Genomic DNA, 26305 nt, shown 5'->3' with positions numbered 1-26305 from the left:
GATCCGGCCCCCGGGCCTTGTGTTTGACATGTCTGGCTTAGGGTAATGCTGACTCTTTGAGCCTGTCTTATCTACATTTCCTGATAAAATATGAGGGCAGTTCGGAAATAAACCTCCGTTTGTTTATCAATGATAGACAGTTGCAGATACAGAAATTAAATTATACATATTAGAAAACTACATTACTTTATTTTTCAACATAATCATTCAAACTGAGGCACTTGTTATAATGTCTTACAAGGTTTGAAATTCCTTAGTAGTAGTCACACGGTGCCAAATCTGGGCTATGGGTGTATGTGTGTGTGTGTGATCAGAAACATCTCAACAGAACTGCTTCAAAAGTTCTTGGGTGAGTCTATCAGTGTGCAGACGTGCATTATTGTGAACCAACACCACACCGGAAGTGGAACCATAGAAAATCCCGCCAAACATGAAGAAGCCAAAGGAGTACTTCTAGTAAAGTTCATGGAGCGTGGTTCAACCATCATTTCAGAAGTCTACTGCAAAACCTTATAAAAATTCAGACAAGCATCCATAACAAGTGTCGGGGCATGCTGACTTCTGGTATGGGGTTGGTTCATGATAATGCTCGCCTGCACACTGCTAGACGTACCCAAGAACTTTTGAAGCAGTTCTCTTGGGATGTTTTTGATCACTGAATTGTGAAAATCCAATTGAGCGGCAAATCCACTTAGGGTTAGGGTTAGGTGTTCATGAATTGACAGTGCAAAATGGACATCAGCAATGGATTCATAGTGCATTGGTATGCTTTGGAGGTTGCTGACTTTTTGAGTCCACCCTATTTATGTTTCCTGGTAAAAAACATGGGAAATTCCCATTGTGGGGGCAAACCCACTTAGGGTTAGTATTAGCTGTCCAGGAATTTGTAGAGTAAAATGGAGATCACCAAGTTATTTGTAAAAAATGAAAAAGATATATGGGGCGGGAAGGAACTGATAGTGTAGCAATAAATCTTACTCAACAACTTCATTGTACAGAATAAGGTTGCCAGAATTTGTGCCAAAAGTGTTGTGTTATGTGACCAGTGGTACATTTGCTTACGTCATTTGTTCTCTTTTTTAAAAAAAGTTTTCAAATCAATCATGAATATGATTGCTTTATTTTTGCATTTAAAATGCAAATATATTGCATTTTGCATTATGTTTAAAAATGTAAATACTGCTGAGAAAACTAGAGAATTAGCAGGATCAGGAAATGAAGTTGTAATTCTTGTCTTCCCTCTTAGAATTTTACATGAAGTCCTTCTCTGTTTCTGTTAGTTGCTTTAGAAGAAATCTTTTTTGACAAGTGGTGGTAGAATATTAAAGTCCCCAGTGAAGCTAATTGCATTTCATTAGTAAATTAAATGAAACAGATATTGTATATGAATTACACAATATATAGCACATACTGCTTTAAACATATACAGTCCCTTCTTGTTATTATATCTAATCATGTTAAATCTAATATGATAAAATGCAATTTGATCTGCATTGTTTCATCTTAGTATCAAATATGAATCTTAATAAAAAGACACATGACACTACACATAACTTTTTGTTTTAACAGTTCTTAAGAGGTGCTTTCCTGATTTTTCTACTAAAAACGGGGTTCTGACTGTGGCCAACCAGACTACGTTCAAAGATGGAAGAGGAAAAACGCGGAATGTAACGGATCTCAGGGAAGCAGCAAAGTATGGATTGTTTGTGTTTTTGTGTTTACCTGTACAACTTTGCTGGACTAGTCATACAAATGCATTGCCATGGATTTTTTTTTACAGTACTAATCTATATGGACAAACCTCTATGTAGGAGAAGAATTTCATGATTTTGATTTCATTTGTTCCAGGAACAACTTTAGATGCAATTATTTTCTTATTCTTGTCTGGAAGTGGATTTCTTTTTTGATCTGAAACATTCACTACTTATCCAAGTATCTTGGAACGATATCAGTGCAATAATAACATCATAGCTTGTAATTATTATGATTGTTTTATTTCTGTCCTTTCTGTTCAAACAGGATATTAAAGGCTGCTTAATAAAAGCAACAATTAATTCATTTAACCTACATCCTGCTTTTCTTCCATTTTTCCTCATCATGAGCACCATTGTAGCACCGGTTGAGCTGAGAAAAGGTGATTGGGCCAAAGCTACCCACTAAATATCCATGGCTAAGAGTGGTCTTGTACTTGCATTTCTTTGGTCCTTGTTGACATCTTAATCATTATAAAGACTCTTAAGCATAAGAAAGACAACCTTAAAAATAAACTCCAAAGCTGCAAACTTGTTATCTTGCACAACCTGCAAAACGGTTAATTCAAACAAGCATATACCATGGTTGATTTTCAGATGACGGTCATCTATAGTTAACCAGTACTAACACATTATAAAAGCTTCCCTAGAGCTGTGCTTATAACTGGTATACCAATGTTGCTTACATATCCTATGGTTTTATCGTAGCTTTAATAATTGTTTTGAAATGTTAATAGTTTAATAGTATAATCTGTGTGTAATATACAGTAAACAGAAGTAGGTCTATTTAATATGTATAAAATTAGAACCTATAATATTCTTGCCTTTTCCATAAGATTTATATTTTCCTGAAGCTTATTATTGCTTTGGGCACAAAGCTCAATGTAATATAGTTTTATTACTAGTTATAACCCTGAATATTCCATTTTGCCAATTAACCAAACACTATGAACAGAGTTGTGACTTATCTTTTTTTTAATGATATGTTGTACTGTTATTATAGTAAGCTCTTGGATTGGTTGATTTATATAAGGGGGACATAGTCTAAAAGTTGTTTTTCTTTTTCCTTTTTAAAGTGGCATCAATAATGTTCTTGATGCCAGGTCAGTTGGGATGAAGATTTTTGAAGACTATGCGAGCTCTTGGTACTGGATCTTAATGTAAGTTCTTATTCATCAAAAGTCATGCCTTCAGCATATAAAACAGTCATAGTGGAAGATGCATGCAAAGTGGGAATATAGCTTCTTTGCTTTGCTTTATTCATTCTTTTGTGCTTTCTTTATTCAGTTCTTTTATACCAATTCATTCTTCTATATTTCTAGTTGCTATTTGCTTCAGATCTCAGTGAAATTAGGGGAAACAATTGAAGCGCCATACTTTAAGCCAGGATACACTACCATAGGAGACTGCTTGCTCTTTTTTTAAAAAACCTGTTGTATTTTATTTTATTTTTTATTCCCAGAGGGCTGTTTATTGCAATGGTAGTCAGCTTGCTCTTTCTTGTGCTTCTGAGATTCATAGCAGGAGTCCTCTTCTGGATTTTCATCTTTGGTGTAATTGGGATTATAGGATATGGTAAGTGCCAAATGTTACATACAGCTACCTAGCATTTTTACTACTAATACTGAGATAAGCAGAACTAATAATCTCTTAATTCTATACCGTCTCGCACTTTCCCTGCCTTCCTATGGGGCCATTCTATTTGTGCTCTAGATCCCCTCTTCCTATTACAAACAAATTGAATGTTAAATAGCCACTGTATAAAAAGCAAACCCCATTCCCTTCTAACACTGATGATGTTACCTAGTGAAATAATGTAACGTCTGTAGGAAAATAGTCAAGCTGAGAGAGCACCAAGGATTCCACACAATTTGTTTTTCCTTCAGCAATGCAATACCTAGTATTAGTACTTTACTAGTACTTGGGCCAAGGAAAAACACCATAGTCTTCTACCCACCATGCAGGTGTTTACTTGTTATGTTTTCATATATCTGAATATAATATCACTATTAGTTTTTGTTAGGAATTGGCCATTGGAATAAGCAAATCTTTTACTATTTGCTCATTTGGTTATTGTATGTTGGCAAGTTTATGATTCCTTCTTGTTCTATGATTGCCCTACTGAAAACTGAAATATGACATGATAGATTTAAAGAACACTTAGTTTACAAGAATTTGAGGTGTCTTACAATCGTCATCATCAAAAAGAGATAAGCATCCAACCTCAGCTAACTAACTTGGCAGGACATAAGGATGGTTTGAGTGGGAAGTTTTTTAAAAATGTACGTATGTTTTTTTCTACAGGCAAATGGAGAGACAGACAATCTGGCTCATCACCTGTGACAATTTAATAACCTATTTCACTGCAAATTGAGAAAGTGATTTTTTTCCTTCAGTTTCTTGATTCATAAACACCTGTACAGTTATCAAACATGACCCACATATCACATGAATGCTCTATTTTGACAGCTATCAGTGTAGAATGTTCAATATTCTCCATGTTTGATGTTGCTCTCTAGTAGAATTTGATTTTTTTTTCTGTCTGAAACACGAGAGAAAATACTGGGTGGTGCTCCACCTTCTCAAAAAATTATCGGCAAGTTTCTTTTGGAATTTCAACTATTTGTGAAAAGACTAATGACTGTTTGGGAGTCAGGAAGCTATTTTCTTCAAATAAGAGTGTCTATAGACTTTGCAAGGCTTGTTTTGCTTTGTCTTTACTATTTACTGGCTAGATTTATAAAATAACTCATAGAGCAGTTCATCTCTGTTTGCCAGGCAAAATGAAACAATAAATTTAAAAAATAATGCAATAAATAATTTGAAATCCAGTACAGCATAAGTATGAAAATGTTTGCCAGCATGGCAAGTGTGACATATCACAAAGTTAAAAATAAATAAATAAAGCTTTGGGAACAGGAACCAAAGCCAAACCATGGGAATTGAAACTAATACATTCAAAATTTCTGAAAGAGCAAAAGAATCCTAGTCTTTCATCTATCAAAAATAGAGGTCCCAGATTTTTTTTTCTCCAACAAGAACATACCAAATCAAGAGACTTCTGTAAAAATCCCTATTGTTCTCTCTTATCCCATTCATAAATTTCTTAATGCATAAGCATATAAAAGTGCTTCTGGATCATGCATACATATCATAAGAAGGCTTCTACTGGGTGTTAGGTCCCAAGTCAAGCATATAGTTTGTAACTCTTATATTTCATCTTCTAGCATCTTTCTGCCAGAAAATTTTCTTTGATTTTGAAGCAAACCACAGTATAGATTATCTAAAGGATGTAAATTGTCCTATGATTCTATTATTTCTTTTTCAAAAGGTATCTGGCATTGCTACTGGGAATATCATCGCCTTCATGGAATACCTGGTTCTGATCTTACCATCTATGATATTGGATTCCAGACAGATTTCAGGGTCTATCTGCAACTGAGGCAAACATGGTTAGCATTTAGTAAGTGAATTTTTGAGAAACCTGTATTTTGAGACACCTGCTTAGCATTAACATGAATAAACAGCTTCTTTGATGATTGATTGATACCAAACTCAACATACTGCATGGTAAGCTATGATATGTTTAAACATGGCTTGACAAATAAATTACAGTTGAATGAGTTCATCCAACACACTGAATTTTTTTAAAAATCAAGAGTACTTTTACTTAACAGAATATGCAAGCCTGTGCTCTGAAGACCAGGTTTCCTAAATGTTTTGTTTGTCTAAACAAGACATTTATAAATGTCTTTATTTTACTGCAGTTATATCCCACTACAGTTTGAATTGATTCCCAGAGGCTTACGTGATGTAAAGAAATTTATCCATAGTACAAATTGAAAATTAAAATGCCATAGAATCATTTCTCTATCTCAGCTCCAATATTAATAAGAAATAAGAAAGATAAAAGATGTCCGAGTCTAATTAGAAGGCTTTCTGGAGCAACTCTGGCTTTGGGATTTTCTTGAATGTCATCAGAGAGTTGGTCTTATCTCCAGGATGAGTTTGAGAGAATGAACACAACACTTGAAAAGCTGTGGTTTCCATCTTTAGCGTCTTTTATTGCCCAAGGTTGGGAACTAGGAGTATGTTATTCCTAAATGCCCTAATAGTTCTAATGATTCTGTTTGGACCAAGTGGTCTAGCAATGTGCTGAGGTAGAACTTTAAATTACATCTAGAAGTCAATTGGAAGCTAATTCATAACCCGCAGCATAGCTGTAATGTGTCCCCAAGGTTGGGCATTGGTTAGCACATAAGCTGCTACATTCTGGACTAATAGTTACTACTGATTAGTCTTTAAAGGTAGTTCCATGCAGAGGGCATTGTAGCTATCTGGGCATTAATCAGGGCAAGAATTAATTGTTCCCAGGTTCTCTGGCACCAGGCAATACTGTAACTGAAGCATCAGCTGGAGCTGGGTAATAACTTCTCTAGCTACAACTTTACTTGCTGTTTTAGCAGGCGCTGTGAGTTCAGACTGGCCTTCTAGTGATAATCTTGCTCCTTTTGGAGTAATGCTTGCTCATCAAGAGATAACCCTGGAATCAACCTTTTTGAACAAACATGACCTCTGCTTTCTTGGGTTCAGCTTTAACCCATTGTGATCTGGGAGACCCTGGGAGTCTTCAAACACTTAGGACATTAGTGTCATCTCTGGCACAGGGCAGGGAAGTGTATAAAATCTGTTACTGTCAGCGTACTAATAATATTGCACCCCAGAATGATCCCCAGATGATCTCACATAGCAGCTTCATCTAGAGCATGTCCATGACATCTGAAAATTATGGGATGTGTGGTCTGACATATCTACATGGCACCAAGTAGTAGATGTTTGCTCTGGAATAGGCTTCCAGATGCAGCAAAGCCTGTGGTGGGATTCATATATGTGAACAACCAATTCTTTGTGTGGATGTGGCTTCCGGAATTCCATTCTGGGCCTGGGCAACAAAAAATTAGCTACCGGTTCTGCCAAACTGGTGCAAACTGGCTGAATCCCACCACTGAGCAAAGCTATTGACTACTTTTTCTTAAAATGAATGAATTGGAGAATGTACGATGGAAACAGAGTTCACACATTGCTGCATCTATGCAGGTAGGAAACATGGGAATAGGCTGGGAAGATCCTAAGATAAGTAGGATAAATCACACTAAAACACAATTCAGAATATTGTATTTTACTGCTCCATATAGATAAATAAACTTCTTAAAAACACATTACATGTATTCTATTTCATTGAGCCTGCAGGCAAAATCAAATTGTAAAGTCTCCCTTGTTTTCTTCTGCTCTGGGGACAATAGTATTGTATTCCAACATGTCTGTAGGATCAAGACTTAAAATGAAACCCAATTTGAAACTGAGAAATAATCCCTATTATGTTCAATAAAACTCAGTGTGAGTTTTCTTGCCTGTGATGAAGTGGATTGTTCCTGTTACTTTTACCCCATTACTTTCTGGGAGGAAAACAGACTTACAATTTTAGTGTTATTTCTCATTTGCAGAATTTCTGAATCTAGACAAAAGTCATACTGGAATTCCAGACAGTTACCGTAACTTCAAGTAAATATCAGTACATAAAAAATAGCCAAAATTCAGGCTGCTTTTACACATTAAAAAGTTGTTATCCAGGAATAATAATGATAAGCACTGAGATACAATAAATAAGAGAACAAAATCAGACACATATAAGCATTGATTATATTTAACATCTCCAGATACAATGTACGAAAATAGCAAATGGCAGTCAATGAATAAGGACTGTGTAATTTGAAACAGATATTTCTTTAAACTAATAGCGTTAAATTTAAAATTATATTTAAAGTAATGCATTGCATTGAAAATGGTTTTCTTCATCAATTTCATTGTACTATATGCCATAATATTCATTGAGGAGAAGTCTTGCGGTATGCAAAATGAAACTCAAAAATATCATTGTGATGAGAGAGTACAATCTTGATGAAATACTTGCTTTAGTGTGTATAAAATAGCTTAGGCTTGATCTAGGTATGTTGAGATTTAATTCCACTGGAATCCTGAATAAGATGCAGTTGGGAAAGGGACCACAGAAACTGACCCTTCTAAATGGCAATGTGTTGTTTTGAGATTAAGTCAGCCTTATTTTTTTGACAAGCTTATTTTTTTTTGTTTTCAGTGATACTACTTTGTATAATGGAAGTTGTCATTATACTGATGTTAATATTTCTGAGAAATCGAATTCGGATTGCAATTGCCCTTTTGAAAGAAGGTAGCCGGTAAGTATTATTAACATTCTCATTTTTGCGGTATTCTGGATGCAGGCTTCCCTGTCCATTAGTGGAGAGATTGTGACCTGAGTATACGATTTTTAGGTTTTTCTAGAAATTCAGGGCAATATGCCACTTGAATTCTTTTTAAGAAACATGTTAAAATGAGAATTTTGTGCAATTTCACTTTTTTGGCCTTACTTGGCAAGCAAGCAAACAACTGATTGCACTGCAATCCGTTGCAATTTTTTTTTTCCTGTTCCCAAGCCTCGGCTGATTAAACAGCTTTAATTGTGAGGCAAGAACATTTTTTTCCCCCTGCAGCCTAAAACAACTTTAAGCATCCAATATTTATAGATCACAATGTGAGCTAAATATATAATGGAATACTCTATTCCTTACCCTGTTTACTTCCTAATTTTAGAGTTAAAGGATGGATTATAGAGATTGGTGGCATTTTTTTTTCTATCTGCCCAGCTGACAGCTGGTTTTTCTTACTCAGGCTGGTAAAATCAAGTTCAGATCGACTGAGAGCTGTTTTCCACTTTGACACATTCTTATGGTGCTTTCCTTCTTCTGCTCCCCAGCACACCTGTCTGGATTGTGCCGTATCCTCCATATGACTCCCCTGAACTAGCAATAGATTTTCAGCAGTTAACACTGGTCCATCCATTTTCGATTCACCAGAAAGCCATCTAAACATTAAGTTTTGAATTAGCCAGCGCTAATTTCCACTTCCAAAGTCAGACCATCTATAGCTCTTTTCCTTTCTTTCCTATGAGAAACATTTCTCTGAGAACAGAACGATCTCTACTCTTCCCATCAACAAAGCTGACACAAACTAGCCCGGAACAACTGTTTGAGTGCCTGCATAAAAATATGACTGTATGCAAAGTTGGCAAAAAGCCATGATAAGTGGAAGCCTGTCAGAAAGATATCAGGCTATTTGCTCCAGTTCATAGATTCAGTCAGATTGTACAGTGAAAGAAAGAGACCTGACATTCTCTTTTGAAGTAGGTTATCTTAATTGTGAAGAGAGCTATTCTGCAAGAATGCCAAGTCTTGATTAATTAATACGATCCTGCTACCTCAAAAACTGTGAATCACATTATATTTTTTACTAAAATGTATATTTGGCATCTCTATGGAAGGATTGGCCAGCATCATTTGTTCGGTTATTTTGTCTGAAATGATATTGAAAATAAATGTAAGGGCAAAAGTATTTCACTCTGAAATTCTCTGTTTTTTCCTCCCTAAAGAGCATCCTTGTCTCTTGTATAAACTGAGTTTCAGTCTGTTATTCCTCACTGAGCCAATAATCAGGGTTGCTGTTTTGGGGGAAGTTGAAAGTTAAATATGTAGTGAGGTATATCGACTCTGTTCATCAAACACAACTATTTTTCAGGGGTCACCTAGAAGCATCATAGCAAATTAATACAATACAATTAAAAGAATGTGTGCAGAGATTTTCATAAACTTGTAGTGAAAAAATAATAGTTCATTATAGTGAGTGTATATTCTATTAAAGATCACTAAATATCACAGAAATACTGTCCAATATTTCTGCACTGGAAAGTGCATAAATATGATGACTTTTGATGCATTCATCAAAAGAAACATTGCACTTCATTGTGAACCCAACAGAATGTAACCCCTAATCAAGGTCTTGAAAAATATGTGATTAATGACTGAAAGCTAAAAAAAATTTTCAAGTTTAGTTTAATCATCTCTTCAGTAAAATGGCAGTTTATACTAGCAATAAATCAGTTACAATCTATTCCTAGAATTTAACAAGCAGTTTATTATTATAAACAGTTATGGTTTCAGTAAGGCCTACCCATTATTAAATTCTGAAATACACTGATTTGTAGTAATTATTTCTTGAATAGCATAAGCTTCAGTGATTGAAAAAACAGTCAAGATGTTTCTAGCACAATACGTTAATTGTCCATGTAGAACTAATGTTTAACGCAAGGATTAATTTAAGTTTTAGCTTTTATTTGAATTATGTGAAATAATTATAAACAGGCGCGGAGTATATTGCCCGCATTAGGGAAGGCTTATGAAAATTGAAATGGTAATTATATAAAAAGTATGCTCATGTAGAGAAGAAAGTCAGGTTTCATAAGATTACCAAGTAATTACCAAGCTGAGATAGGGTGAAAAGGACAAGAAAGTTTAATGATAGACAGCATGTGGAAGCTTACCTTTGGTACCAGGTTTAATATTTGACGTTTTAATAGATATATGGAAGTGTATGTATTATGTTGTCTTTTTATTGATTGATGGTTGAAGAAAACCCAGAGTTAGATATAAGATGTGTGGCTACATAAATATTTCAAATACATAAATAAATGCATCCATCCATTCGTGTTTCCCCGAAAGTAAGACCCGGTCTTACTTTCTTTTGAGCTCTGAAGTAAACACTAGGTTTTACTTTTGGGAAGGGCTTACTTTTTGCTGGTATCTGTACCAGTACAACATGAGTGCTTGGGGGTCGGGTGGGGCCTGTGCAACGTGGCAGCGAGATCATGGCGGCGAACCAGATACGGTACTGGAGTGGCCATGGTGGGCAGTGGCAGAAAGGGTGCCGAGCCTGGTGTGGGGCAAGTTGGCCCAGATCCAGAGTGCCGCCCCACCACTGGCCTGCCAGAGTCCTTAACCAGCGGCCAGCGGTGGAACCGCATTGCCTACGCCTCCACATTTGGGCTGCTGAGCGCCAGCCTGCATGCCTACTCAGTGCTGCAGGCGCCAGGCTAAGGGCTGAACCTGGCGCTCTTCGGGCCTTGCAGGACTCTTTGCCCTCCTGGCCATGCTGCTCTGGGCTGCTCCTGCCTGGAGCAGGGTGAGTCAGCCCAGATCTTCTGTGCAACTGCCAGAGTGCCCCCACTGCTGCTGGCCTGCCAGGGCCCTTTGCCAACGGACTAGGATGCTCTGTTCACACACACTGATGTCACCTCTGAATGGACTATTTCAGTGTGCCTTATGTGCAGCTACCCTTGAAGAATATCTGGAAGCTACAGCTTGTACAGTGGTATAGGCCATTATATGTGCTGCTTGACCAGTACACATTATACTTCTGCTCTGCAAGCTTCATTGGTTGCTATTACGTTTCTAGGTCCAATTCAAGGTGCTGGTAATGACCTATAAATTGCTCCATTACATGGAGATGGCTTATCTGAGGGACTGGATAAACTCTCCCTGATTATATCTACCTGACCCATTATTCTCTTCTGATTATTTTAAAATGTCATCAGACAGAGAACCTTTTTAAGTCATGCCACATAACCTTTGAAACATCTCCCTTCAGAGTTGAGATTAGAGATGAGAGTCTGCTGGCTGTTCACAAGAACTTAAAAGCATGGTTTTGTTATCAGACTTAGGTATCCAGAGGTGTGGCAGAGCCAGTGCAATGGATATATTAATTTATTAGTTGTGATTCTACATCAGGGGTCTTCAAACTTGGCCCTTTTATGACTTGTGGACTTCAACTCCCAGAAGTCCTCAGCCAGTGTGCTTGGTTGAGGAATTCTGGGAGCTGAAGTCCACAAGTCATAAAAGGGCCAAATTTGAAGACTTTGTTCTACATTTTTACCAGCTACTGATTGTATTGTTTTATGATGTTTTTAATGGTTGTTATCTCCCTCAAGGCATGCATTTGAGATGGGCAGCCATATAAATTGAAATAACAAACAAACATTGAAAAAGAATAGAAAGAACAATAAAATGTTACATAGAAGAGATTGGCTTAAAAGGAGAAGAAAATTGTTATGTATTGGGCTTAAGTGTAACACCACATGGTAAGCTGGAGCTAGCTAATGGCTCCCAGCAACTCAGACACCTCGTCTCCAGTGCTGCTATTGGCTGCCCCTAGGTGGCAATGGGTTGCTTTAAACCTATTGGCTGTCGCCTAGGGGCCAGGCTATAAATTGCTGCAGGCTGCAGCTCAGTTTCTCAGTTCAGATCCTGCAAGCAAATAAACATGTCCATTGCTGAACTCACTCACCTCATCTTCATTCCTGCGAAACGAACTCACTACACAACACTGGCGACGAAGGTGGGATCCTGCTTCTTCGAAGGAGCTGAAAGTCACTAGGGGAGAGGCAGCGCACCCCTGGTGGGAAAGGCATTTCCCCCCCCCCACGGTCGGCTAGCCAGACACACTAGCGACCACATGCTCAGTGGATCAGTCCCTGGGCATTGGAGAAGCAGGATCAGAAGATGCAGGAACCAGCCGAGAAGACCAGAAGAATGAATGCCCAAGGTCAGACGGCTACGAGAGTTCGACATCAAGTGACCAGAAGGATGGCTATCGTACCTGTCCCAGGTTGAAAACTACCTCTGGGTGAACCAGGTTGCAGAGGATGGACTGAAGGCCGCCACGCTGCTCTTTGTGTGTGGCCCAGCAACATTTGATCTGGCTGAAAACCTGTTCGTGCCAACGCCACTGGAATCGGTCTCCTAAGCTGATCTAAAGAAGAAGCTCGGAGAACACTTCCAACTGAAGATGTCGGTGATTGCTTGGCATTATGCCTTCGAACAACGAACACAGCAGCCCAGTGAGACTGTGTCAGAGTACATCGCGGCCTTGAGGCAGGCCGTACGCCTGTGTAAATTTTCAAACGTCAAAGAGCAACTTGGAGACCGGCTTGTCTGCGGCCTACGAAATTGAGAGCTGCAGCAAAAACTTTTTGCTAGACCCAATCTGTCATTCACTGAAGCCTAGGACGAAGTCATGGCAGACGAAGCCGCCGGGGGAGCCATCCGAACAATCTGGCCCACCAAAACAACACAACATGAAGAAACAGTCCACCACGAGGACGCTGAATGCACAGAGGAATCAGAAGATGAAGAAGATGCCGAAGTCGACAAACAGCACAGGCAGTCCGACACACAGCACCACAGCAGCAAGCAACAAGAGACTCCATTCAAGGCAGATCTCTACCTAGATGTAAAGGTTGTGGCGGCTGCCACCAACACGCAGACTGCAGATTCCGGTCAGCCACGTGCCGGGCCTGCGGCAAAACCGGCCACATCGCAGCAGTATGCAAAGCTCGCCAGAGGGACCAGCCATCGAAGCGCCACTTGGAAGATCCAACCAGGAGAGGTACCGGGGCCCAGGGGCCGTTTAGTGTGGGGTTTTTGCAAGCCGCAGAAGTGTATGCCACACCGGGGCCCGACGCCCCCTCAGACCCAAATTTAAACTCCAGGTGGAGCTACAAGGCGTCCCCTGTAAAATGGAGTTGGACACAGGCTCAGCCGTTTCCATCATTTCTCTGGACACATTTAATTTTGTGTGCAGTCGCAGTAGAAAATGGGCCAAGGTAAGGCCCTCCGACATGATTTCAACAGATTTTCAAAACGCGAAAGTCATAGTCAAGGGTGAAGCTTGGTCATTAAATTTAAGAGATTTTTTGAGCACCTGGATGTTGTAGTAGTAGGGGGCCAGAGAACGAGTCTAATTGGACTTGATTGGTTTGATGCATTAGGTATCCAAGTAACTGGTATCAACCAGACACAAGCCACGAATCTAACGTCAGTTTGCGAGGACTTTGCAGATGTATTTGATTCAGCACTAGAAACATACACAGGCCCGCCTATATCATTCAAGCTAGACCCCAACGTGGTCCCCATTAGGATTAAGCCTCGAAGGGTTCCCTTTGCCCTCAAACATAAAATTGACACAGAAATAGACAAGCTTGTAGAACAGGGTGTTTTGCAACCAGTTGATGGTGGGGAGTGGGAAACTCCTATAGTAACACCACTTAAGGCCAACGGAGAAATTAGAATATGTGCAGACTACAAATGCACAATTAACAAAGCCCTTTAGCAACATGCATACCCTGTCCCACGGGTGAACCACATCTTGGCATCTTTGCAAGGGGGCACCATTTTCGCAAAGTTAGATTTGGCACAGGCCTATCAGCAACTGCCGGTTGATGAGGCCACAGCCGCTGCTCAAATGATCGTGACTCACAGGGGGGCTTTTAAAGTGAAGCGTTTACAATTTGGGGTTAGTGTTGCACCAGGCATTTTCCAGGGAATCATGGAACGCACTGTTCTGAACCAGCCCTCTTCTCGCACCCCTAATCAAAAGAAGAGTCTGGAAAGCGTCCAAGGCTAAAAGGCTTCTGCCAAGATTTAATTACGCAGTTAACAAAAACACAAGAGCTTGTCTTCTCAAGCGGAAAAAGTTGCTTTCAGCAACCAGCCCCTCCCCAAACACTTCTTTTATAGAGAGCTCAGGGCGTGGTCTCCCTGTGCCTCCTCCCGAGGAGTCCCATAGTCTTTCTTTGTTTGTCCCTGCTCGTCTGCCTCCTGCGTCGGGCGTCCTTGAACAGGGCCAGCTGTGGGTCATCATCTTCCGCACTCTCGGGCTCACACAGCTGAGAAGAGGTCCCCGGCTGAGGGCTCTGCAAAGCCTCCAAATCATCATCATCAGCCGGTTCGTTTCCCTCCTCCCCCACATCTGAGTCCTCCGATACATCGGAGCCGGCTGTCGGACCCACAGGCTGGCCCTGAGTCACAACACTATCCCGCACCGCAGGGCCCTTCCCCCGGGTCTGCCGATCCGGATGCGGTCGGGATGGGAACTGTTCGTGAAAAGCAGTCACCAACGCAGGGGTATGAACGGCGGTCGCGTCTTCCCATGTGAAGTCCTCCGGCCCGTACCCTTTCCACTCGATCAGGTACTGGAAGCGACCTTTCAGCCAGCGGGAATCCCTGATGCTGGCGACCTCGTACTCGGGGGTGCTGTCTCCATCACGAGTTCCTGATGGTGGAGGTTCCGCCTGGCGAAGTGGACAGGCCGGTCGTTCGGGGACCAGCAAGGACCGATGGAAGACGGGGTGCACGCGCAGGGAACGTGGCAGAGTTAAACGATAGGCGACCGGGTTGATGACGGCCTCGACTGGGAACGGTCCAAGGTAACGGTGGTCCAGCTTCCTCGCCGGCCGAGTGGATGGCAGGTTCCTGGTGGACAGCCAGACCCGATCCCCCACCGATAGTGGAGGCGTATCCCTTCTCGACCGATCGGCGAACCTCTTGTAGTCGGCCTTGGCCTTCTCCAGCTGCCGTCGCACCAACCGATGGATTGCCTGTAACTCCGCCATGAATTCGTTCGCTGCCGGCTCCGGTGAGTCCACGGGAGAAAGGGGGAAAAACCGGGGGTGATAACCCACGTTGGCCAAGAACGGTGTCATCTGCGTGGAGGTGTGCTGCGAGTTGTTAAAGGCAAACTCGGCTATGGCCAAGTAGTCCACCCAATTGTCCTGCTGCAGGTTAACGTAGCAGCGCAGATACTGCTCTAAAATGCCGATGACCTTCTCGGTACCCCCGTCGGTCTGAGGATGATGCGCGGACGAGAGGCAAACCTTAATGTCCAACGCCCGCATCAACTCCTGCCAGAAGCGGGCTGTAAACTGGGCCCCCCTATCGGAGACGACTCTATCGGGAAGGCCGTGCAGCCGGAACACCTGTTGGATGAACATGTGACTAGTGGCGCGAGCTGACGGTAAGCCGCGACAGGGGATGAAGTGCGCCATCTTGGTCAACATGTCCACCACCACAAACACTGTCGTGAAGCCGGAGGATGGGGGTAGATCCGTCAGAAAGTCCATGGACACAGCCCCCCAGGGTCTCTTGGGTGTTGGCAAAGGCTGCAGTAAACCAGGCGGGGCCCCTGTCGCTGACTTGGCCTGCCTGCATGGGATGCAGGAGGTGACATAAGACTGGACATCGTGTCGGACTCGGGGCCACCAGAAGGTACGGGAGACCAGGTTTAGAGTCTTGAACAGGCCAAAATGCCCCGCAGCCGGGTTATCATGACACTGGCTGAGGACGAGTCCCCTGAGTGGCCCTCCTGGAACATAGAGCCGGTCACGATAATACAGGAGTCCATCCGTGACCGACCAAGGCGAATCTGGCCCCACCTCTTCCTTCCGCTGAGCCACCCACGCCTCCTGCTGCTGCGCCTCCCGGATCCGAGCCCGTATATCCACCGGCTCCCGCACCGCAGCAAAAGACTCGACGGGGATCACTGTCCTGGGCGGAAGCTTGTCTTCCACTCGGGTGTACTCGGGCTTCCTGGACAGAGCATCCGCTCTCTGGTTGTGCCCGCTTGGTATGTACCGCACCCGGAAGTCAAACCTCGCAAAGAAGAGGGACCACCGGATCTGGCGTTGGTTCAAATTCCGAGCGGTCTGCAGGCTTTCCAGATTCTTGTGGTCCGTCCGGACCTCGATTTGATGCCGCGCCCCCTCCAGATGATGCCTCCAAGCCTCGAACGCCGCCTTGATGGCCAGCAGCTCCTTCTCCCAGATGGTATAGTTGCGCTCCGAGGGGTTCAATTTCCGAGAGTGATACGCGCAAGGGAAAAGGGTACCGCTGGGCGTCGTTGCCTGGAGTAACACGGCCCCAATGGCAATGTCGGAGGCGTCCGCCTCCACGACAAACGGCCGTTGCGGGTCAGGATGCTTCAAGATGGGCTCCTTCATGAAGGCGTCCTTCAAAGCTTGGAACGCCTGTTGTTCGGGGGCGTTCCACTGGAACCGAGTCTTCTTCTGCAGGAGCCGGGTGAGGGGGGCTGTCAAGGCAGCAAAGCCAGGGATGAATGTCCGATAGTAGTTGGCAAATCCAAGAAGTCGCTGAACATCCTTCACGCGACGCGGGGGTTGCCAACTCTGCAACGACTCAACTTTACTTGGATCCATGGCGATGCCCTCAGGAGAAATGCGGTGGCCCAAGAAATCAATGGTCACCTGGTAGAACTGGCACTTCTCCAACTTGGCAAACAGCCGATGTTTCCGGAGGCGCTGCAGGACCTGACGGAGATGCTGATGATGCACTTCACGCGACGGGGAGTAAATCAGGATGTCGTCCAGGTAAATCACAACAAACTGGTCCAACAGATCCCGAAAGATGTCGTTCATAAAATGCTGAAACACAGCGGGGGCGTTGGTCAGGCCAAACGGCATCACCGTGTACTCGAAATGTCCATAGCGAGTACCAAACGCCGTCTTCCACTCATCACCCGGCCGAACCCTGACGAGGTTGTAAGCTCCACGCAGGTCCAGTTTCGTGAAGATCTTAGCCTCCCGGAGTCGGTCCAAGAGCTCGGGGATGAGGGGCAGCGGGTAGCGGTTACGCACCGTGATGGCATTGAGTTTCCGGTAGTCACAGCAAAGCCGTAACTCGCCCGACTTCTTTTTGACGAAGAGCACGGGCGCAGACACTGGTGAGGACGAGGGCCGGATGAATCCACGAGCCAAGTTCTTTGTCAGGAAGTCCCGCAATGCAGCCAACTCGGGCTCCGACATGGAGTACAAACGCCCCACTGGGAGAGGCGCATCAGGGACTAGGTCAATGGAGCAGTCGTAGGGCCTGTGCGGGGGTAATTGGTCCGCCTCTGACTCGCTGAACACGTCAGCAAAGTCGGACAGTTCGGGAGGCAAGGAAACCCCTGGGGAACCCTCCACCTGGCCGGCACAGATATGGCGGGTGTGGTCCACGCACTGCAAACTTGGGAAGGTGACCAAGTTCTGAGACCAATAGATCTGTGGATCATGCGCCCGGAGCCACGCCAGTCCCAAGACCACGGGGAAGTGCAGATCCGAAGTGACGTAGAACTGAATGGCCTCCACATGGGTACTGATGGCCATACACACGGGTTGCGTGGCGGCCGTGATAGGCCCGGACAGGAGCACTCGACCATCGATGGTCTCCACAAGCATGGGCGGATCCACTGGACACTGGGGAACAGCCCATTTGGCCACGAAGGCCGAATCCATAAAGTTAGTGGTAGCCCCAGAGTCAATTAAGGCATGGACCGGAATCCCCTCTGGCTTGCCAGGGAGGATCAGTCGTGCCTCCAAAATCAAATGCCGTGGAGGTTCACAGGCACCGTCGGAACGGCGTCGCTCGGCGTGATCGTTGTGGGTCGCCCGATCTTTCACACCGTCTAGATCGGGCTCGGGCCGTTTCCCGATAGCAAAGCAGGGGACTTTCTCGGGGCAGGCTTGGTCACTGACGCCCGCTGACGCTTCTTCGGGCAAGAAGCAGCCAAATGTCCAGGGTCCCCACAGTAAAAACACAACCCCTCCGATCGTCGTCTGTCCATTTCCGTCACCGATAGACGGGACCTGGCGGCACCCAGCTCCATTGGCTCCTCCCTCTGGACTGGGGGCTCACGCACAACAGGGGCGGCAGGGGTCTGTGGGGTGGCACGGCGACTCTTACGCTGCTGCAGCCGGGCATCGATCCGCAGACAAAGATGGATCAGCCCATTCAGGTCTGAGGGAATGTCCACGCGGGCCAGCTCATCCAACATCTCCTCTGACAAGCCATCCTGAAAGGCATCCACGAGCGCAGCCTCATTCCAGGCGGAATCCTGGCTAAGCAGCCGGAAATCGCTGATATAGGCCTGTAGAGGGCGCTGACCCTGCCTCAAAGCTTTCAGGCGTCGGGTGGCAGTCTGCGCCTTAATCGGGTCCTCGTACATGAGGCGCATATGGTCACAAAACCCCCCAAAGTTATCCAACAAAGGGCTAGGCTGTGCCAACAGAGGCGTGCCCCAACGAGCTGCATCTCCCGACAGAAGGCTCAACACGAATCCCACCTTATCTCGGTCAGTGGGGAAATCAGCTGCTCTCACGCTGATATAAAGCTGGCATTGTCCCAGGAAGGCAGGAAACAGTTCTGGATTACCAGCAAATTTATCCGGCATAGCTATCTGACATTTCCTCCTGGGTGGGGGGGCAGCATGTACCTGAGCCTGCAGTTGTGCCACCTGAGTGGCCAGCAAGGTGAGTTGCTGGTTGAGCTGGGCATTCTCGGCAAGAAGCTGCTCCATCGTAGTATTAAGGGGTGGGTGGCTGAAAGCAAACTGTTCTGAACCAGCCCTCTTCTCGCACCCCTAATCAAAAGAAGAGTCTGGAAAGCGTCCAAGGCTAAAAGGCTTCTGCCAAGATTTAATTACGCAGTTAACAAAAACACAAGAGCTTGTCTTCTCAAGCGGAAAAAGTTGCTTTCAGCAACCAGCCCCTCCCCAAACACTTCTTTTATAGAGAGCTCAGGGCGTGGTCTCCCTGTGCCTCCTCCCGAGGAGTCCCATAGTCTTTCTTTGTTTGTCCCTGCTCGTCTGCCTCCTGCGTCGGGCGTCCTTGAACAGGGCCAGCTGTGGGTCATCATCTTCCGCACTCTCGGGCTCACACAGCTGAGAAGAGGTCCCCGGCTGAGGGCTCTGCAAAGCCTCCAAATCATCATCATCAGCCGGTTCGTTTCCCTCCTCCCCCACATCTGAGTCCTCCGATACATCGGAGCCGGCTGTCGGACCCACAGGCTGGCCCTGAGTCACAACACGCACGCTTAAAGGCATTCAGGGTGTTTACCCTTATTTTGATGATGTGCTTATTGCAGGAGAATCTACAGAGGTGTTAGCCAGCAGGCTCAGAGCCATCCTACAGAGGCTGCGTGAAGCAGGCCTCAGATTAAAAAAGAGTAAATGCAGTATTGGGGTTTCTTCAATCGAATTTTTGGGATTTCACATTGATGCTAATGGCATTCACCCAAAGCTGAGTCCAAAGTGAAGGCCATTCAAATGGCACCTAGCCCTAAATCAAAAGGAGAGCTACAAGCATTCTTGGGCCTCAATTTTTACCATGCATTTCTGCCTAACAAGGCCGCATTGGCAGAGCCACTTCACAAGCTCTTAGATAAAAAAGCTTCATGGAAATGGACCAGCATTCACGAGAAAAGTTTCCAAGACCTAAAGGCACTTTTGTTGGTTAAATCTACTGTCACTCATTTTAGGGAGTCTAAACCAGTCTGTTTAGCATGCGATGCATCCCCTTATGGTATGGGGGCAGTCTTGAGTCATTTAGAGAAGAATGGAACACAAGTTCCTATTGCATTTTATTCAAGTACACTGTCCTCTGCTGAGCGTAACTACGCTCAAATTGACAAAGAGGCCTTAGCCATTGTAGCAGGAATTAAAAAATTCCATGACTATATGGAAGGGACTTCACAGTCTTCACAGACCACAAACCACTACTGGGACTCTTTACAACAGACAAACAAACACCCCACATAGTTTCCCCAAGAATGTTGAGATGGTCTAGTTTTCTATCATCCTACACATTTAAACTGGTTCACAAACCCGGCAAAGAAATGGGTCATGCTGATGGCCTGAGCAGACTCCCACTACCACTAATTGAACCAGATCTGGCCCCAGCGGCCAGAATCCTGTCCATTCAGGATTTGCCAGAATTTCCCCTCCACGCAGGGGACATAGCTGCAGAAACAGCTACTGATAAAACACTTAGTAGAGTGCTTTCATGGGTGCACACAGGGTGGTTAGATAAAAGCCCAGCCTCTGAATTCCAGAGTTACTTTGCAAGAAGACATGAGCTATCAGCTCACAAGGGTTGTATCCTATGGGGAAACAGGGTCATAGTTCCTACTTCACTGAGAGATAGAGTTTTACAGTCACTACATGAAGGCCATCCAGGCATTGTCCATATGAAAGCTTTAGCAAGAAGCTACCTATGGTGGCCAGACCTAGACAAGGCCATCGAGGCACAGGTGCATGGATGTTATACATGCCAGCAATCAAGGCCTGAAATGCCACACGCTCCAGTTCACAGGTGGGAGGAAACGCACACTCCTTGGTCTAGAATTCACATAGACTTTGCTGGGTCCTTTCAGGGACAGCTCTTCCTCATAGTGGTAGACAGCCATTCTAAATGGCTGGAAGTAATCCCGGTTGCAAACATGACTACTGCTAGGGCCATCCAGGTGCTGAGAAAACTCTTTGCCACACATGGGCTGCCAGATGTCCTAGTTTCAGACAATGGGGCTCAATTCACTGCTGCTGAATTTCAGGCTTTCCTAAGGGCAAACCTCATCAGACACGCAATGTCTGCCCCCTTTCATCCGTCCAGTAACAGTCAAGCTGAATGTATGGTAAGGACCACAAAGGAGTCACTTAAATGCATAGTAACTGGAGACTGGCATCACAGACTGGCAGATTTTTTACTTTGTCAGCATTCCATGCCCTGCACTGCCACTGGGAAGAGCCCTGCAGAACTACGTTGGGGGAGACACCTGATCACGAAACTGGACAGATTGCATCCAGATAGAGTGGCAGCAGAAGCCTCTCGACCAAAACCCCCAAGGGGGCTGCAAGTGGGTGATCGGGTGTGGGCTAGGAACTAAGGGCATGGGAATCTGTGGGTTCCTGGAAAAATAACTAAATCATCTGGTCCCCTTTCTTACAAAGTGGGGCTGGAGGGAGGGCGAGTTGTCAGATGCCACATTGATCAACTTAGCGATTTTCAGAATGGCCACTAAGCGAGGACTGTATAATAAGTCCCTCCCAAGGTCCCCAAGCTGGCAACCAAGCTAGCCCTTGCATAGACTCAGAAGACTATCACAGCACAAGTAATGAGGAGTTGGCCGTAGAGGAGGGGGGTCCGGAAGTGCAACATGGATCCTCTGATGGAGCAAGCCAACCTGATTTCCCCAGCCGCTGTGCTAACTCTGCTGAACAAGTTGACTCTGGGGTGGGCCAACCTGGAGAGGCCAGCCAGAGAGCTTCTGGTTCAAGTGTATCAAAGGACACTGGTCTGCCCGGCCCGATGGGTATGCTGGTAGACCAGAAAGTGACTGAACCCCTGAGGCGTTCTACAAGGGCACACATGCCTTCTGCTTATTTAGCAGATTACATAGTAAAATAAAGAACTATAATGTTGTATGTACTTGTGTTAAATTGTTGGCTTTGATACTGTACTGAAACAATGATGGAGCTATAATGTTGTTCATTGTCTTATTGTACTGATAATGGGAGCACATTCATACTGGTGTTACATCTTGTAAGTTGTATTGTTATGCTTATTGTTGCTATGATGTTGTTTGTTCCAAGAGGGGTGTTATGTATTGGGCTTAAGTGTTAACACCACATGGTAAGCTGGAGCTAGCTAACGGCTCCCAGCAACTCAGACACCCTGTCTCTGGTGCTATTGGCTGCCCCTAGGCGGCAATGGGTTGCTTTAAACCTATTGGCTGCCACCTAGGGGCCAGGCTATAAATTGCTGCAGGCTGCAGCTCAGTTCCTCAGTTCAGATCCTGCAAGCAAATAAACATGACCATTGCTGAACTCACTTGCCTCGTCTTCATTCCTGCGCAACGAACTCACTACACAACAAAAATAGTAGACTTTTATTTAAAATTGACTTTTTTTATTCCATGTGTGGACCAAAGAAAGTCTCCATTCTTGTTTACCTTTTTCCTACTTACAAGCAAACAGTCTATGCTAACCACTCTATGCCACTCCTGGGTAGTTTCTGACTTTCTGCCATGGCACTCGTAGGTGGTGCTGGATGATTCACTGAGTTTCATTTTCCCCCTAAATATTTTGTCCTTGTGTTTGAATATTTCCTTCCCTTCACAAAAGTCCCCTTCACTGATGTTAGAAATTCTGTTTATTTAAAGCATCACATAGAACAAACAAAGAAACAGTCACCATGTGCTTTACTGCTCAACTATAATACCCTAAGAGGAAACTGTACTTAGAACAAAAAAGCATAAAGTATATACCATAGATCCAAATTTGTAAATACTGCCATCTACTGGCTGAATACTACTGTAGTTGCACAGAGATACATTCCAACAGTGAATTCCAACAATTGGTAACAATAATTTAATATCTCTCATTGTATTTGTAAATCCAAGAAAGAAAATTCTGAACTTTATTATTCTGTGGGATACAGTGGGCATGAAACAGCTATCCAGCTTCCAAGTGTTCCACAAGTACAATTTTCAGTATTCAAAACTGATTATAGTGATTGTGTTTCCTAGAAGTTATAACTCAGCCACATCTGAAGAGCCACAGTTCTTATTTTTGGGGTCCCATAGTATAAAGAAGCTAAGGGAAATAAGTATGTCAGTTTCAAGTGTACATCTGCTAAGAACTATGATGGATGAACCTTTATGGGCACTGGATAGAAGTTGCAATTGAGTTTTTAAAAATGATTTTTGAAACTGATACCAAAAATTATAACATTGAGGGGGGAAGGAAACATGCCTTCTTGTGAAAGATACTAAATAAAAATATGAATAAAACAAATATTAAAGGACAATACAAAATACAAATGAAGAGTTGATGAACAGGTAGAGCCTGGGACAAAATGAAAGAGGAAAGAGGAAATTTTGGAGGGCAATAAACCCCCACTTTTATACAGCTTGTGTAATAAAAAGTTAAAAGGCATTGGAAATTAAAAAAATAGGCATTAGTTGTCATGTGAACTTTTCACATGCATAGGCAAAAAGAAGAATTTTAAAATGTAAAGAAATGTGGGAATTTACATCACTTTCACAATGACATATACTACACATATTTGCGTAACAAAAACTTATACAAGAAGTAGAAATCACAGTGAAAATCTGGTATGCTGTATGCAAAGTCCATTGTTTCTCAGCATGACATCTGATAAATTGAATAACTTTATCCATTTATTTATTTATTTAGGGCAATTGGCTACATCATGTCTACATTATTCTACCCAATTATAACCTTTATTCTTATCGCCATCTGCATTTCATACTGGGCAGTGACAGCTGTGTATCCTTTTCTATCAAGGAGTAAGTGGTTACGTAGTTATTTTCACATCTCCAGGTGAGCAGTTTATTGGCATGTATGTGCATGTATTCATCACACTATTCCCTTTGGGAACATTATGTGGAATCCAGAAAAGAGTAATAAATAGTATTTTTTTTAGAAAGGAATGAAGGAAGAAAAAGGAAAAATTGCTAAATGATATACAACACCATGTACTACAGGTAGCCCTCAACTTACTGCCACAGGTAGGACCAGAATTTGCCTTGCTAAGCAAGACATTTATTAAATGAGTCATCCCAAATTTTATGACTTTTTTGGTACAGCTGTTAAGCAGTTATTAGGTGAATAATGGCTTCCCCCATGGACTTTGCTTGCCAGAAGCCAGTGGTGAAGGTTGCAAATGGTGAGCATGTGACCTTGGGATACTGCAAATGTCATGATTGCCTGGATTTTGATCATGCGACCATGGGAATGCTGCAGTGGTAGTAGGTGCAAGGGCAGGTTATACTTCACTTTTTGGTATTGGTGTAACTTTGAATGGTCACTAAAAGGATGGTTGTAAGTTTGAGGACTATCTGTATACCTTTCCATTCTCTTCTGCCCTAGCAAACTAGCCTTGTGAATTTTTATATTGCAGGTAGTTTACAACCACAGCTGAGCCCAACATTTCTGTTGCTAAGTGAGACGTTTGTTCAGTGAGTTTTTATGACCCCTCTTGCCACAGTTGTTAAGTGAATCACTGCAGTTGATAGGTTAGTAACACCGTTGTTAAGTGAATCTGGCTTCCCCATTGACTTTGCTGGTCAAAAGGTTGCAAAAAGTGATCTTGGGACACTGCAACAGTTGAGTCAGTTGCCAAGCATCTGAATGTTGATCACATGACCATGGGGATGCTGCAATGGTCGTAAGTGTGAAAAATGGTCATAAGTCCCTTCTTTCAGTACCATTGTAACTTTGAACGGACACTAAATGAACTATTGTAAGTCAAGGACTACTGTACCCCATACACTATCTTTAGTCTGTAGGCTTCCCATCTCTTTCTTTTTTGGCTCTTTTTAATGCTATTCCATTACAACTTTCATATTCTACTCTTTCTCTAGATCCATTATTTCTTCCTTCAGATATTGGTAATTCAACTGTCAGGTGCCAGGTTAACTTCATGAATAGGCCACCACAGGGTGTTTTTTTTTTGCTGTTCACTTATATTACAAGAATCTCACCAGACTGGCTGCATTCCCTTGGGAACCAGCAGAGAAGGCTTCACTAGTTTGGTCTATGATGTTTCTTCCATACTGACATGGCTCTTAACTTCTTCCTCTCCTTTAGTCAATGAATCGACCACATCAGTCCTAATTAATTCTTCTCTGTGACCACACCAACATTCTTCTTCCATGCTTCTTTTCATATTTTCATTCTTCTAGTCAATCCATTTTTATATTCTTCACTTGTTTATTTTTTTTCCTTTTACTACTACACACATTTCTTAAGCTATTCCCACTGCATTCAACTTAGTCTAACATACTCAGTAACATATAACATAGTGGGTAGAAGCATGCTATTATACAGTTCTTTCAACAATCTTTCTTTGCAGAAAGATTACACAATAACATTACTTTTCACCATCATTTACACATGTTAAAATCTTTGCATTCCCCATTGTAGTAAGCATTTTTTCAAGAGTACACAAATTCACATACTCTTGGGTTTTTGCAGTTTATCTGTAACTTGCAGTCATTCAACACTGTCAGAATTAAGTGCTTTGGTGATTAATTCAATATTATTCACATCCATATTATCTGTTGCATTTGCTGGAAATCATTTACATGCTCCATCAAGAATATGCATACAAATTATAGATGTATTCACCTTCCTAACCAACACATTTCTAACAAGCTTTGCTTATACACTGATCCCTAAATGCATTAAAGAATCAAGGGGAAAACATACAAGCTTGTTATACCCCAGCTCAACACTAACAATTTGTTAAACATTCCATTTATTCTATGGCAGACATGTCAAACACAAGGCCCGGGGGCCGGATCCGGCCCGCGAAGTGGTTTCATGCGGCCTGCGAAGCCATCCTGGAAACAGTGAGGGAACGGCCCCCACTGCCTTGGCCCTGGCCCAGAGACCCTCCTTCTGCCAGAGACCCTCAGATCTGTCCCACTCCTGCCCAGGCCCCCATAGGCATCCTTGATGAGAACTATGTAGAGCTGGCCACGCCCACCCAGTAGGCCATACGCACTCTAGCCACGCCCACCCAGGCCGTACCCACCCGGCCCCCTGAGGGCAACCGCAATGCTGATGCGGCCCTCAATGAAATTGAGTTTGACACCCCTGTTCTATGGCATCCTTTAAACTAGAGTGTGCTCTTAATGCATTCAATAACCAATCTTAAACCAAACCATGCTTATGCAAAATTTTCATAATTCAAATCTATCCAATTTATCATACTTCTTTGCTAAGCTGTGAAAGAAGCAAGCATCTTAACTGCTTTCAGAAGAAGCTACATTTTTGCATAGGAAGAAATCTCTATTTCAATTTCTTACACTTAATTGATTCAAGTATCATGTGATTTTTTTTTTGCCATCAAAATTGCAGTTTGAGAACACTTGATTTGTTCAAGTAAATAAATGAAGAGACTCTTAACAAAATTCACTGTGCATATGAATATCTTGTGTTCTTCAGTGGTTTCT

At 43.4% G+C, this 26305-nt stretch overlaps 1 protein-coding gene across 1 annotated transcript in view; it reads left to right on the top strand.

The window, feature by feature from the left end:
• The window catches only part of SLC44A5 (solute carrier family 44 member 5), a 193346-nt gene that overhangs the window by 148074 nt on the left and 18967 nt on the right, over nt 1-26305 (top strand). Inside the window, exons 8-13 of the mRNA XM_081324949.1 lie at nt 1570-1693; nt 2828-2911; nt 3214-3326; nt 5083-5214; nt 7906-8005; nt 23520-23612. Coding sequence (XP_081181075.1) covers nt 1570-1693; nt 2828-2911; nt 3214-3326; nt 5083-5214; nt 7906-8005; nt 23520-23612 — 646 coding nt within the window. The remainder of the gene's footprint in view (nt 1-1569; nt 1694-2827; nt 2912-3213; nt 3327-5082; nt 5215-7905; nt 8006-23519; nt 23613-26305) is intronic.

The sequence above is a fragment of the Vipera berus genome, assembly GCF_964194415.1.
Source record: "Vipera berus genome assembly, chromosome: 3".
NCBI lineage: Eukaryota > Metazoa > Chordata > Lepidosauria > Squamata > Viperidae > Vipera > Vipera berus.
This window is presented reverse-complemented; position numbering and strand designations above follow the sequence as displayed.